The sequence below is a fragment of the Urocampus carinirostris genome, chromosome 1 (assembly GCF_059441175.1).
Source record: "Urocampus carinirostris isolate Australia breed hairy pipefish chromosome 1, RoL_Ucar_1.0, whole genome shotgun sequence".
Classification (NCBI taxonomy): Eukaryota; Metazoa; Chordata; class Actinopteri; order Syngnathiformes; family Syngnathidae; genus Urocampus; species Urocampus carinirostris.
The window spans coordinates 31,160,768-31,175,868 of record NC_142349.1 but is presented as its reverse complement, the minus strand read 5'-3'; the positions used below and the strand labels follow the sequence as shown (position 1 = coordinate 31,175,868).

At 41.2% G+C, this 15,101-nt stretch overlaps 2 protein-coding genes across 5 annotated transcripts in view; both read left to right on the top strand.

The window, feature by feature from the left end:
• The window catches only part of LOC148374294 (transferrin receptor protein 1-like), a 28,550-nt gene extending 20,035 nt beyond the window's left edge, over positions 1-8,515 (top strand). For all 4 annotated transcript variants that reach the window (XM_088334909.1, XM_088334910.1, XM_088334912.1 and 1 more), the window contains 2 exons: positions 3,126-3,278; positions 5,061-8,515. In XM_088334909.1, the coding sequence (XP_088191035.1) occupies positions 3,126-3,278; positions 5,061-5,303 (396 nt within the window). In that variant the 3' untranslated portion in view covers positions 5,304-8,515. The remainder of the gene's footprint in view (positions 1-3,125; positions 3,279-5,060) is intronic.
• A 2,392-nt stretch (positions 8,516-10,907) lies between these two features.
• Positions 10,908-15,101, top strand: part of tnk2b (tyrosine kinase, non-receptor, 2b) — a 54,366-nt gene continuing 50,172 nt past the window's right edge. Inside the window, exon 1 of the mRNA XM_088334907.1 lies at positions 10,908-11,042. The gene's annotated coding sequence lies outside the window, so the exon portion shown is untranslated. The remainder of the gene's footprint in view (positions 11,043-15,101) is intronic.

The window sequence follows — 15,101 nt, the reverse complement described above, 5'->3', positions numbered from 1 at the left end:
GGTGTGCATTACGTCTGTTGTGGCTAATTTTTGAGAACAATGAACCTCTGAAGAGTTTTATCCATTAGGATTTTCTGGAGGAGGTCAAACTTTTGGGGTCAGATTGATTTTTAGACTCAATTTTTAAATTTGCACATTTTATAGGGATACTTTTTGCAGCCTAATCACACTTTTTTCATTGCACACATCTCAATTCATATTTTGTAGAAATTATAAACATTGCATTCATTCATTTTCCAGCTACTTAAGCCCATCCCAGGTGACTTAAGGCAGTAGGCACTCTGGGCTGGTCGCCAGCAGTCTCGGAACACACAGAGACAACCCTTCACTGTCACATTTTTTACAAGGGATCATTGTTTTGTACACACCAAGTGACAGGCTGTATGTTTTTGGTATGCATGGTTGACATGGTTGAGAAGAACATGCAAACCCCACACCGGGAATGTACAGGGAGTGCAGAATTATTAGGCAAATGAGTATTTTGACCACATCATCCTCTTTATGCATGTTGTCTTACTCCAAGCTGTATAGGCTCGAAAGCCTACTACCAATTAAGCATATCAGGTGATGTGCATCTCTGTAATGAGAAGGGGTGTGGTCTAATGACATCAACACCCAAATCAGGTGTGCATAATTATTAGGCAACATCCTTTCCTTTGGCAAAATGGGTCATAAGAGGGACTTGACAGGCTCTGAAAAGTCTAAAATAGTGAGATATCTTGCAGAGGGATGCAGCACTCTTAAAATTGCCAAGCTTCTGAAGCGTGATCATCGAACAATCAAGCGTTACATTCAAAATAGTCAACAGGGTCGCAAGAAGCGTGTAGAAAAACCAAGGCGAAAAATAACTGCCCGTGAACTGAGAAAAGTCAAGCGTACAACTGCCAAGATGCCACTTGCCACCAGTTTTGCCATATTTCAGAGCTGCAACATCACTGGAGTGCCCAAAAGCACAAGGTGTGCAATACTCAGAGACATGGCCAAGGTAAGAAAGGCTGAAAAACGACCACCACTGAACAAGACACACAAGCTGAAACGTCAAGACTGGGCCAAGAAAAATCTCAAGACGGATTTTTCTAAGGTTTTATGGACTGATGAAATGAGAGTGAGTCTTGATGGGCCAGATGGATGGGCCCGTGGCTGGATCGGTAAAGGGCAGAGAGCTCCAGTCCGCCTCAGACGCCAGCAAGGTGGAGGTGGGGTACTGGTATGGGCTGGTATCATCAAAGATGAGCTTGTGGGGCCTTTCGGGTTGAGGATGGACTCAAGCTCAACTCCCAGTCCTACTGCCAGTTTCTGGAAGACACCTTCTTCAAGCAGTGGTACAGGAAGAAGTCCGCATCCTTCAAGAAAAACATGATTTTCATGCAGGACAACGCTCCATCGCATGCATCCAAGTACTCCACAGCGTGGCTGGCAAGAAAGGGTCTAAAAGAAGAAAAACTAATGACATGGCCTCCTTGTTCACCTGATCTGAACCCCATAGAGAACCTGTGGTCCCTCATCAAATGTGAGATTTACAAGGAGGGAAAACAGTACACCTCTCTGAACAGTGTCTGGGAGGCTGTGGTTGCTGCTGCACGCAATGTTGATCGTGAACAGATCAAAGCACTGACAGAATCCATGGATGGCAGGCTTTTGAGTGTCCTTGCAAAGAAAGGTGGCTATATTGGTCACTGATTTGTTTTTGTTTTGTTTTTGAATGTCAGAAATGTATATTTGTGAATGTTGAGCTGTTATATTAGTTTCCCTGATGAAAATAAATAATTGAAATGGGTATACATTTGTTTTTTGTTAAGTTGTCTAATAATTATGCACAGTAATAGTCACCTGCACACACAGATATCCTCCTAAAATAGCTAAAACTAAAAAAGCCCCACTCCAACTTCCAAAATATTCAGCTTTGATATTAATGAGACTTTTGGGTTCATTAAGAACATGGTTGTTGTTCAATAATAAAATTAATCCTCAAAAATACAACTTGCCTAATAATTCTGCACTCCCTGTAGTTTAATCCAGGACTTCTGAATTTGAAGACGTGCTAACAAGTTATGCTCCGTGCCACTTTATGAAAAATACTATTACTTTTCGAATATATATTGTCAACTTTAACATTGCAGCCTTAGTTCAAAATGTAAATTAATACTCGTTTTTTTACCTTTGTCAGTGGAAATTTTTTTGTAAACTCAAATGTAATCTGGTGACTACTGATGCTAGTACTTGCTGAATCGATACACTTTGGTAAAAATAGACAAACACATTTTATATAATATTTGGGTGATCATTTAACTAATCGTGTAAGGTCATCTGGTCGGGCGCATAGTTTGAGATGTCCTTAAAAAGTCTAAAATTAGATATTTTCTCTATTAAGTATGTGTGAACAATTGCCCAATTGAGTTCAGTGAGCTTTTATCTATTTTTTTTCCACAGCACCTTTCTGCTTTATTTTACTTTTATCATCTGTGTTCTGGCCACGAGGCAGATTACGCTGGAGGAAAGGAGGCTGGGTGAGGGCGTTAGTTAGAGTAATATCAGGCATGGTTGGTGTTTTCTTTTATCCCAGGATGAAATTGGTGAACGTAAGAAAAGGACTGTTTTAAACACAGTCCAAATCCCAACCTGAACCACAGAAAAGATGAAAAAGGAAGAGTTTATTCAAGCGCACCTAACAATTCAATGATAGGAATAATAATAACAAACGTGTATTAGTGCAAGGATTACCTATGAATTATGGACATTTATTGCAGCCCAGGGAAAAAAAAAATGACTGTAGCGTTTCCTTGTGGTTAATCGCAATTGGAAGATGTATACAACTCAAAAAGTAATATACATATTACTGTCACTTTTCTCAACACCTATATGTGGAGAAATATTTTCACATGAATTGTTCGGATCCACACATTTATTCACGATTGATTTAGGATTAGAGGTAAGATCGGGTCTAAATAAATCTGGCCCGACCCAACCAGGCCCACGGATATAAAAGCCCGAACTAGCCTGGGCCCAACCAATTAACTTGAGAGACCGCGCTTCACTTTGACGCGCGTCATTAAAGAAACAGACATAACCTTTTTCGACAGTTAATTTTAGTTTTAAGCTGAGTGTTTTGCATCCTACGTGTCCAGATGCAGCCCAATCTGGTTCCCACAACAGTCCAGTGGCTGATGTCCGCCTCTGGCTCTTACAGTCGAGCTTCTCGTAACCTGATGAAAGACATCCAAAACAGTGATTTGAGTCAAACTGAGATGTGCCGCATTTACAACGATCGCATCATGTCGGTAAGACTGCTGAGCTTCATCTTTTGTTGTCGGGTTTTCTTGTGTGTCAGGCACCAGGAATGGAGACAGGAACCCACTTGCGTTAGTTTCTTAGTTTTATTGAGAAAAGAGATGTAAGCTGGCACCCACGATCCAGTGATCGTGATTGTAGGGAGCAGGTCACTCGGGACGCAGAAGTGGCAGTTCTCTGGCGAGCGATAGCGGTGTCGAAGAGGGAAAAGCAGGTCGGGTTGTCGGGGCGCGGGAGCAGAGACGTGATCAGACGGAAACAAGTCGAAGCCGGGAGACGTACGGGAGTCATAAAACAGGGAGTCAGGTTCGGAAGGCTTGCCTTAGCGGGAGCTGAAGGTTCGCAATGATCGGACGCCGGTAACAGGGAGTCGGGGGTTTAAAAAGTGGCGAGGAGCCAATCAGCGACCAGGGCTGTTGGCGCCACAGGGACAGCCGCAGGTGCCCCGAATCAGTAGTCATGACAGGTCTAGCAGGATTGCGGGTGGCTGCTGGAAATCCGAAGGGGCGCCAGTCCCCTTGGGTGAGCAGGAAACTGGGTGGCTCTGGCGGACTCTCATGACGTCGACCCTGAACCCGACGATCAATCCGGGCCGTGAGCGCAATGGCCTCGTCGAGGTTGGTAGGCGGGGCGTGGGACACCATCTCATCCTTCATGTAGTCTGCCAAACTGTTGAGATAGGCGTTCTCTAACGCCTCCGCATTCCAGTTGCTCTGGCTTGCGAGTGTCCGAAAAGCGATCAAATAATCGGTGATCGATCGCCTTCCCTGCCGTATCCTCATCAGAGATCTCGACACGTCGACTGATGTGGATCCTGTGTCAAGTACCTTGAGGATCTCCTAGGGCAGGAGATCAAATGAGGAACACGCAGCTGAACCTCTCTCATATTCAGCCGTTCCCCAGAGTCCGGCTCTCCCAGTCAAATGGTTGATAGTGAAGGCCACTTTGGCCGCTTTGGATGCAAAGTTTCGGGGTTGCAGGTCGAAAATTAGTCGGCAGTCTACAAGGAATGCTCGCATCTAAGCAGGATCGCCACAAAATTTCTCCGGCGCGCCCATTCAAGGTTCTGCCGTTTCGATGGTGGGAGAATTTGTGAACGGGACAGGCGGGTGCAATGGCATTGCAGCAGAAAAATCACCGGGGGGCGGGGCCGATGCGTGCAGCTGACGAGCAAGAATCTCCAGGAGCGCATCTAACCTTTTTTGGTGCCGCTGAAGCCATTCCTGTTGCTGTCGAACAATCCGTAGAAAGGCTGAAACGTCACCCCTACATCCATCGGACCTCCGCCTCGGTACAGTGCGAACGTTGCATGTCTCCTTTCGCCGATCTGCGCTCGTAAAAAACTGCTGGGTTCTTTTCACGTTCTGTCAGGAACAGAGACGGGAACCCAATTGCGTTAGTTTCTTAATTTTATTGAGAAAGGAGACGTAAGCTGGCACCCACGATCCAGTGATCGTTGATTTCGGGGAGCAGGTCGCTGGGGACGTCATCAAACGGAGACAGGTCGAAGCCAGGAGACGTACGGGAGTCATAAAACAGGGAGTCAGGTTCGGAAGGCTTGCCTTAGCGGAAGCTGAAGTTTCGCAACGATCGGAACAGGGCCGGTAACAGGGAGTCGGGGGTTCAAAAAGTGGCAAGGAGCCAATCAGCGACCAGGGCAGCCGCAGGTGCCCCGAATCTGTAATCATGACATTGTGAGACTAAAAATTAGATAGAGGAGAATGTTCACATTGCCAAAGCATATTCATTGTGTGTTGTTTGGCTGTCTCTAGGTGGAGAGAAACTTACTTTCGGCATACGTGTCTGCTAGAGAAAGCCCTTTCCGTCACATTTTGTTCGGCTGGGGTCCTCACACCCTCAAAGGCCTGGCCAACCACCTGGACGCTCTCAGGACAGACAGCCCGGAAGCCGACGTTGACCAATTCCGCAACCAGTTTGCTTTGGCAACATGGACCATTCAGGGTTGTGCCACCGCGATAGCAGGAGAAATGTGGTCCTTCGATAATGAAATTTAAAGGATTTTCACCCTGTGTTCATTAAAAATAATAATGACCATCATGATACGAATTATATATAATAATAATCATAAACATAACAATCATAGAACCGTATTTTCCGCATTATAAGGCCCACCTCTCAAAAATAGTGTTTCTGTATATAAGGCGCTCTGGACTCTGGATTTAGAACTAGAACAACAACAACTAGAACAAGAGCTACCTATATATATATATATTGGTGTATAACCGTTGCACATTTCATACAACTAAGTTATGCAATGATTGATCAGGTTACAAATGTCAATAATCATTGTATGCAACAGGAATCAAACCTTAGATACAGAAGTTAGAGCAGTAACCAACTTCTAGACCACTAGCAATACAGATAACATACAAAAAGCCATTGAATTTGGGCTGATCACACAATTTTTACTCACTCAAATTCCGATTCATCATCAGGGACCCATAAGAATCGTTTCCTTTGTTTTGCGTTTATTTATATACTTCAGGATAACTTTCTGTTTTGGCCATTCTCTAACATTCGTTTCTGGCTCTGTGAGTAAAATAGTGTGATGATGAGATCAATTGTAATGCCTTTTACGTTATCTGTATCACTGGTGGTGTAGTGTTCATGTGTCAGCGCTCTCACCGTTGCGACCTGGGTCCGATTCCCATTCCATGCAATATTTGGCCATTTTTGTCAGGGATGTGTGTTTCGATTGATCAATCATTGCATAAATATGTTAGTATTCTGTAAGACCTCGTGTAGTAATGCACACATATTAATATTGTATGCCATTTCCAACCTTATTCACCCTTTTTTGTGGTACTTAAAGGGCATCGGGTTATATGGCACTCTTTCAAAATTTGAGGTTTTTAGGTGCGCCTTATAGTCTAGAAAACAAAGTATTTGTAAATCACAATATTTAAAAGCCGCCCTATCTCTCTTTGTTTTCATTTAAAATCCGACATTTATTATGACAGTATTGTCTCAAGTTGTGCTCGATTTTAAGGTTGTGGTGCTTAATCTTCACTTTTGATTACTTTGGTGCTATTGTAATTACTTTCAAATAATTTTATTGCTAGTGGTTTTATAATCAAAGACATCTGTATAAGATTTGTTTGAAAAGAAAGGCATTCTTTTTCATTTACAGTAAAAATAATTTTCCTTTTTTTTAAAAAAAAGTCAAAAGCACTCACCCGCCATTCAAATTTATTAGTAATAAATGGACTGTACTTTGTACTTTGCAGGAGTAGCTCTATGTTTCTCAACAAGAGCCATGATCGGTAAAGTCTTAAGCCTGGGTCATGTCTTAAATGACAATTATAATGTTATGGCTGAGCTTCTCCCTATTTTTATTATTATCCACCCGTCATTGTTTTTTCTCTCTCGGCCCCTTTCTCTTAAAGCCATCAAAATGACAGAAGTACTTAAGGTTTTTCTGTCAACTTTAAAAAAAAAAGTTTGTCACTGATGGAAAGTCGTTAGTTGATGTAGACTCTGCAGACACAGAAATAGAAAATATGTAAATTGTTTAAACAGTCTTGTTTAACTTAGATTTCGTTAAAAAAAATACATGATTTCATTTGTTATCATAAATTACTTCTACTCCATAGCCCTCACAAGTATTTTTGTTTGAAAATTGCAATACTGGATTTGTTTTTGATCTATGGTTTTAGGAATGGGAGATAAGACGACTGCCTTAACTAAATTGTTGACAAGGCCATTATTGTGAGAGAAATCTGTAAACACTGTTGCAATTGCTCAATTGTCAGTAATGCCATTTCCGCATGAGCTTGACAAGAAATTTCGGGTTTGCAAATCAAGTTAATTGGTCGGGATCGGGCTGGTTTCAGGCTTTAATTCCCACAGGCCCACCTCTCAAAACTAGATCTTATTTTTTAGGCTGATCTTACCTCAGATGCATACACGATCTTAGAAGTATTTTCTGAAAGCCATGTTTTGAGACATTTCCCTCAATCATCCTTACAACCAAAACTGAATAAAAACAAGATACAGTTAGAAAAATCATATTTAATACTAAAAAGGAGAGTATTTTACTGGGCGGCACTGAAACCTAAGTATATTTATTGTGTTATTTATTCATCAGTGGCAGGGTTCACTATCAATATTTTTAATTGCCTTTTATAAGATAATTATCGGGAGCAGTGTCTTCCATAATTATGACAGTTATACTGTCGAAATAACAAAAGCAGCATCTGCTAAATGAAGTGCACGAGCACCCACAGCCAGCTACGAGCGCGCGTAAGCGTCCTCGAAGGCGCTCGTATGTGCATTTCTCCAGGCGCCATTATCGGAAGCAGCGTCTTCCATAATGTAGAAATGAAGAAGGTAGTTTTTGTCTACCAGTGTGTGTCTGTATCGGAGGCAGTGCCCTCCATATTTCACTGTAGGGGTGGAGGTTTTTTTATTATCGGGGACAGTGTTTCCCATAATCTTTGTACGTACAAGTCATTCACATTAGGAGAACAATGCGTCCTTTTGCTCAAATTCAGAATCAACTTTTTTTCCAGTTTTTGTTATATCTTGTATGTACTTTTTACCCTATCCAACGCCAATGTGTTTATCTACTTTGAATGAAGGCGAGGAATCTGATTGCCTCATTTGCATTTTGGGTTCCTTATGTCAGCCTATTTCTACATTTGAATCCAACACTCACAGTATGTTGATTTCAAATTGATTTCTCATTTATCTGTTTGCTGCAGTTTCACAGTTTATCTTCCATTGAGGTGCTTTTTTGTTGTTGTTCAAGAAACTCTCCTGTGACCTTTGTTTCATGAATGCACTGCAGCTTCTTCAACCAGTGGTTTCCAAATGTGTGCCATTTTGGTTTTATTTTTTATATTTATGCGTGTAGAAAGTGTGTTTGTGCCAAACTCGAAGGCAAATGGTATCTCAAAATCAAAATAACATCTCAGTTTTTAGCAGTGTCATGGTTTTAGTGCCATTAGAAGTGAACTGAAATGATCATGATTTATATACACACAATTGAAGTAGAGACATGCTTCATTAACCTTGAGATGATCTGCTGTTCAGAGCTTCAAAAGTTTTATTAAACAGTAGTTAATTTGCTGTTAAAACGGGAAATAGTATTATTTGAAAAGGGTTTTTTCTAGAAAAGATGCATTTTCAAAGTAACACGTTTTCAAATGTAGGCTATGCAAGCTGTCAATTTGTTTCTGTTCTGCAATAAACAATCATGTCAGAATGAGGTGTTTGGCTGTTTCTTTCACATTTATATTGGGGACACTTGAATTCTCTACACCCCGCTAAAAATAGTTATTTGATAAGAGCCGCGAGATGAAAAGGGAAAACGATTGATCGTTGTTGTTTGTTTCCACCATTTAAGTCCTTACCTGATAGAGAAAATGTCGAGTGTCTTGGGGGGATGACCTATCTACTGAGTCAGGGGTGGGCAAACTACGTCCCGTGGATCACATCCGGCCCCGCCAAACAAAAATGAATTATATAAGTACTACTAATGAAATATTGTTATTTTGGTGACTTCATTGTTTCCAGTGTCCTTAAAATAACACAGTATTTTTCATGAAGCATTAAGTTGTACTGCACTCAAGGGCATCATTCAAATAGCTTGATACATTATTCTGGACTTGCAGTTTTGTAAAAACATGAATTTATATTATTCATCAGGATATTTGTCAAGTTTCATTTAAAATAAACCCTTCTTGTCAGGACCAGAACGGAAACAGGACCCAATTGCGTTACGTTTCCCACAGGTTTTATTAAAGGAAAGAGGAAGGGCTGCGCCCACGATCCGGTGTTCGCTAGGCACGGGAAGCATGTCACTCTCGTACACGGATTGTGATCCGAACACAAAAGTGGATCTTCCGTAGCGAGCGATGGCGGTGTCAAAGGTGGAAAAACAGGTCGATAGCCAGGACAGGGGAGCAAAAACGTTGTCAGGGTCAGAAACGGGTCATAAGCCGGGGCAGGGGAGCAGACGTGGTCAGGATCAAAATGGGTCGTAGCCGAAGACAGACGGGAGCAAAAACAGGACAGGTGGGAGTCAGGGTCGAAAAGGGCTCGCCTAGTACACTCTGAGCTTCGCAGACGGACTGACAATTGGGGACAGACAGGACTGGGTTCAAATACTGACAGGGAGCCAATCAGAACCCGCGGCAGTTGGTGCCAAATGGGCAGGCACAGCTGAGTCGCATCAATAATCAGGACACTTCAGGTTTGCATTTTAAATTTTTCAATGCTTCTTTTTAATCAAATGTAGTGTTTAAAAACATGGGTCTAATATATTGTCACTTTCATTCTAAATGTTTTAAAATCAACATGTACAGATATCTGTAGCCTATGTATACTTATTTATTGATTCAAATGAGAAGAGCATGATGGGTCCACAGTCTACTCTTCTTTTTTGCTGACCTGACTCTAATGGTAGATGCAAAAAACACAAGTCAATCATTTTTTCCCCTCCCATCTCGATTACTGTAATGCGCTACTCTTCGGTCTCCCGAAGTCCAAAATCAAGAGAGTCTGCAGCTGGTACAAAATGCTGCAGCGAGGCTTTTAACTAAGACAAGAAAGTTTGATTACATTACCCCGATTTTAGCTAAAATGCATTGGCTCCCTGTTAGCTTAAGATGTGATTTTAACGTTCTGTTGGTATTATACAAAATCATACATGGACTTGCTCCCTCATATCTTTCAAATTTAATTTCCTCCCATGTTCCTGTCTGGAGCTTTCGTTCTGAAAATGCTGGTCTACTAGTGATCCCAAGAGCCAAGAAGAAACCCGCAGCTTCGAGAGCGTTCTCCAGTTAGGGCCTCGGTGCTGTGGAATGCTCTTCCCCCTGAGATTCTATCGGCAACCTCAGTAGAACTGTTTAAATCTAGGCTTAAAACACACTTCTTTTCTATAGCATATGGAAAACCTATATTTTATGTTGACAATATCTGTGTATTATTTGTTATTGCAACATCCATTGTAGCTTGGTCATCCTGGAAAGGGGATTACCGAATGTGCGGTCCCTCTTCAAGGTTTCGTCATTCACCTTATGTTGAGGTTTTTGAGGTTTTCCTTGCACTCATGGAGGTTTTGGATCAGGGGATGGATGGTGTAATAATAGTGCTTTGCGATCATCTGTGGTCTCTGCAGCCCTTTGAGACTCTTTGTTATTAAGGGCTATACAAATAAACATGACGTGACTTGACTCCTGGATCGACCCCTTTACTAAATTGTTCAACCTTATGTGGCCCGGGACTGAAAAACTTTGCCGAACAATTATAAACAAAAAAGTCCGGCATGTCCCTTTAAGTGTGGGAAGAAAGTGTGAGCGCATTATAAAGAGAATGCATACTAATATGGTGGCTCACTTGGTCCAAATTTTAAATATTGCCTAAAAATTAACAGAAAATCAAATTTGAGTATTTTTCAAACGTAATTGATAATTATTGTAGGTACAGTTATAAGAGTTAACTCAACTAAGTCCCAAAAATTTCTCATGGTGTGACACTTCTCGCAACTGTCGACGATCTCCGAACGGGACAAAGACGCCACTGAATTGACGCGAGGGCTTCAACGTTGCATTTTGGGATACGACTTTTACTTGGTGCGGAACAATTTTGCCTCTTAAGCGACGGATATTATCCAGGCGTGGTCTAGTTCCTGGAAGCTTCCAATGTGTCAACCTTCATTACTTTGGAGCAGGAGTTTTGGGTTGTCAGGCGCACCGGAACTGGGCTCCAAACAGTCCAGATGACAGGTACGTGCATGCGCAGAGAAGACTAATAGACTGACATTATAGACCTGTATTTGAGCACAGACTATCAACTGTTTTTGTAAGAACTTAATTTTTTATAGTTAAGACAATGGTCTGCAACCACCGGGGCGCGGAATGGTACCGGGCTGCACAGACAGGAAAAAAAAGTTGCCTTATTTTATAAGAAAGATTTTGCTGATAACACTTTTTCTAAGCCACAAAATAACTCAAAATTTTGGTTTCATGGTGGTATTCGAGCAAAGATTCACCAGTCAAAAACTATTACTGATCTTTTTTTGCACAAAATTAAATGCAACGGGAATTGATCCCGAATCACAGCCCCGAGAGCGCCAGCTTTTAACCACTAGAGAATTAAGATTGTAAATGACATGGGAAAAGGCATTAGAATTCATTCCCTAACAAAACTATTATTATTCATTGAACCAGAGACAAATGTTAGACTGTAGCTCTAGCCCATCCCAATGTCATTTACATCCGTAGTAGTCTAGTGATTACACAGAGGTACAAGGTTTATTGTTATTATCCATCCATCCATTATCTGCAAAGCGTATCCACAGTAGGGTTGCGGGGGTGCTGAAGCCCATCCCAGCAATCTTCGGGCAGTGGGCATGGGGTACCCTTAACTGGTTGCCAGTATCGGTATTATTATTGATATGATTGTTATCATAATATATCATGAATATGATTATTCTAATATAGATCATATTGAGACACTGATTAGATAGATAGATAGATAGATAGATACTTTGTTTATCCCCGAAGGGAAATTCACATTTCCAGCAGCATCCCTGAGCTGAGAACAATCGAGAACAATCGAAAATAACACGGGAGCTGCTGGAGTGGCTGCCATTCGTGACGGCGCCGGAAGAAAAGATTCAATTTGAATCATGTACAAACAAACAAACAATTGAATCATGTACAAACAAACAAACAAACAAAATATTCATGTTTCAATAAGTGGAGTGTTAATAAAATGGGGGGAAAATAATTTCTGATACTGATATAACCAGGTAAAACTAATTTTAAGTTACCTGTCCAAATGATTGTTGTGCCATCTCACCTTTCCCACTCTCTCTCCTCTCACCTTTCCCACTCTCTCTCCTGCAGTTGACTTGCTGCTGCTCGCTCCTGAAACTAATACTTACCTCTTTGTGTATTAGATAACAATTGCAAATAATCTGGAGCGACACATTATTTGATATTACAGAGGAAACACGTTTTTCAAGATTGACCTCGTTGGTGTCTGATAAGATTTCTTGTCGTACCTCATTTGTGCCCAGAATGTTCTGTAATAATTTGGTTTCCTTAAAGGAACCACTGATGCCAGCTTTTATTAGGACCATAGTACAAGCTGGATATAAATACTAACAAGCGGAGTTAGAAAATGCAGGAAACCCCCCAAAAAAGTAAACATCGGGTTAGTCAGTTTATTGTTTGGCCTTTTAATGTTTTCTTGTTTCCACGTATTTTATGTAATGATCTCCATACTACTTTCCCCATCAACTTTGGCATCTATCTTAAGCAGGAGTTTCCTATGTAGTTCCCCCCAAGGACAGCCGAGGTGCACGCGGACCTCATCTGAAAATAACTCACCTCACATTGTGATTTTCTAGTAAAATACTTTTTTAATGGTTGACTGAGTCTATTTAGCCAGGTTATAACATAGTAACAACATAGTAGTACCACGATAAGGTGGTATTTTAGAAATGCATAACAAACTTGGTGCCCTTTGCTAATTAGTAACAAAAAGTACCTCTCAGCTTCAAAAATTTGGAGACCCCTGGTAAAGGATTAAATTAGACCCCACGCCTTGTATCATATACATTGCCTAAGGGTAAAGCATTTCACTTGCTGCTTTCTAAAGTTAATCTGAGCTCAGCCTGGCCATTGTAGGACAAAAAAAATGCACAAGCAATGTACACACTGCTACAAGTGGAACAAGTATATTGTAAAGTTACCTTTATCAGCATTTACCAGCATTCTGTAATGCACTAGAATAGAATAGAATAGAATAAAATAGAATAGAATATAATATGCCTTTATTGTCATTGTTACAACATGGGATATGCTGTGACAACGAAATTGGACGACTCCAGTTCCACATTTACAGTGAGGATAAGGAAACAAAGAGATAAAGGAACAAAGAACTAACTGTCTTTGTTGTAAGTAGGCTTTGTTTTCCTCCGTGGGGGGTTCTTTTGATGAGGGGGGTGAGGGACAAACAGAGTTGCTGGATACAACCGGAATGTTTGATGTTTGATCTTACATTACACATAGTCCAGTGTTTTTTCCGAATTGCTCAGTCCACACTAGTTTATTTTATTGCTGTAATTATGATATAAATGTTTTACTTATCTTTACAAGATGTCTGATTTGTATTGATTGTTGTGCTATTTGTATGTTGTGGTGGTTGCTTTACAATGCTCTCCAAATAAAGTTGAGATGAGTTAAAGGTTGCTTGTGTCAGACTGTAAAATGTGATTTCCTCACTGTCTCCTGACAGGAGAAATTCAGTTTTTGTCATGTGCTGGTCCGTTGATGACGGTTTTATAAGATCTCCCAATTGCCCAGAGCATGACAATTGATTCATTGATTTGTCAAGAGCCAGGCCAGTTTTGTGGAGTTTATTCTTACGATTTTCAGGGTTGATGAACATATTCTTCCGCTTTCAGAGTTCCACTCGTAATTATTCTCTGTCAGGGTGTTAAAGTCACACGGATGGAGGGCAAGATCAAAAATTTGACTCAAAGCCGGTGGGTGGACTGATGGAATGTTGACAGTTTTTCAACTATTGTCTGGTGAAGTTAATCGAAATTCCTGAAAACCCAAGAAATGTATTACAATATTATTGCATTGAATTTTGAACAACCACAAAAAGAAAAAAATCCTCAATATAAAAATCCCCATAACATGAACACTCATTGAAAGAAGCTCCTAGTTGGTAATATTGTGCTAGTCGCAGCTAACAATCACTAAAGATAGCACGTGTGTCTGTGTCACGGTTGCCCATTGCTCTCACTTGGGCCCGCCCGTCTAGCGCCAGCTGCTGCTCGTTGCCTGATTGGCTTCCCTTCTATTTAAATTCAGTGCTCTCATTCACTCCTTGTCAGTCCGTCAACGAACCTCTGCACTTGCAAGACTTGTATTTTGACTCTGTCCGGTATCCTGCTCGTGTATCCAGTATCCGGTATCAACCCCTTCTGTCTCGTCCTGTCTGGTACCTTGCTCCAGTCTCCAGTATCCGGTATCGAACCCGCCTGTCTCGTCCTGTCCGTTATCTTGGGCCAGTATCCGGTCTCGATCTCGTCTGTTTTGTCCTGTCCGGTATCTTGCTCCAGTATCGATCCTGTCTTTCCCGTCTTGTCCGGCATCCGGTATCGATCCCATCTGTCCGGTCCTTTCCGGTGTATTGCTGTTGCATCGATCCCATCTGTCCCGTCCTGTCTGGTATCTGCTGTATCTCCTGTCTGTGTATCTTGTGTCTGGTATCGATCCCTTCTGTCCTGTCCGGTTTCAATCTCGTCTGCCTCTGGCATTTGTGTTCCCGCGCATGAGTGCCCCATTCCCGTAAAATAAAGCTTGTGCGAAAACGCTACGCGTCTGGGTCCTCTGTCTGTTCAGGTTCTGACAGTCTGGGATGTTAGCTGTTAAAGCAATGCTGGCTGCTAATGTTGTGCTGGTTTACTCTAAGAAATAATAAAAGCTAAACGCTAAAGCTAAATGTTTGCTAACTACTGAAGAAAGAATATATTGTTGTGGACAACAATACGTTCCACAACAATGTAAGATTATTCAAACTGAGTACCGACCGATCTGCGTTTTTCAGGACTGATGCAAACATCAAATATTAGTATTAGGAGGGGGCCGATAACTCATAGTTGGAGTGATATTCATTTATGCTGTAAAAGTTTAAAAATTGGCAAAAGATTTTTTAAAATGCGAAAAGAAACAAATAATATTTGTTATAAATTCAAATAAAACTTTAATAGCTCTCTGAACACAACTAACATGACTCATATATCACTTAAACCAAAAACTAAC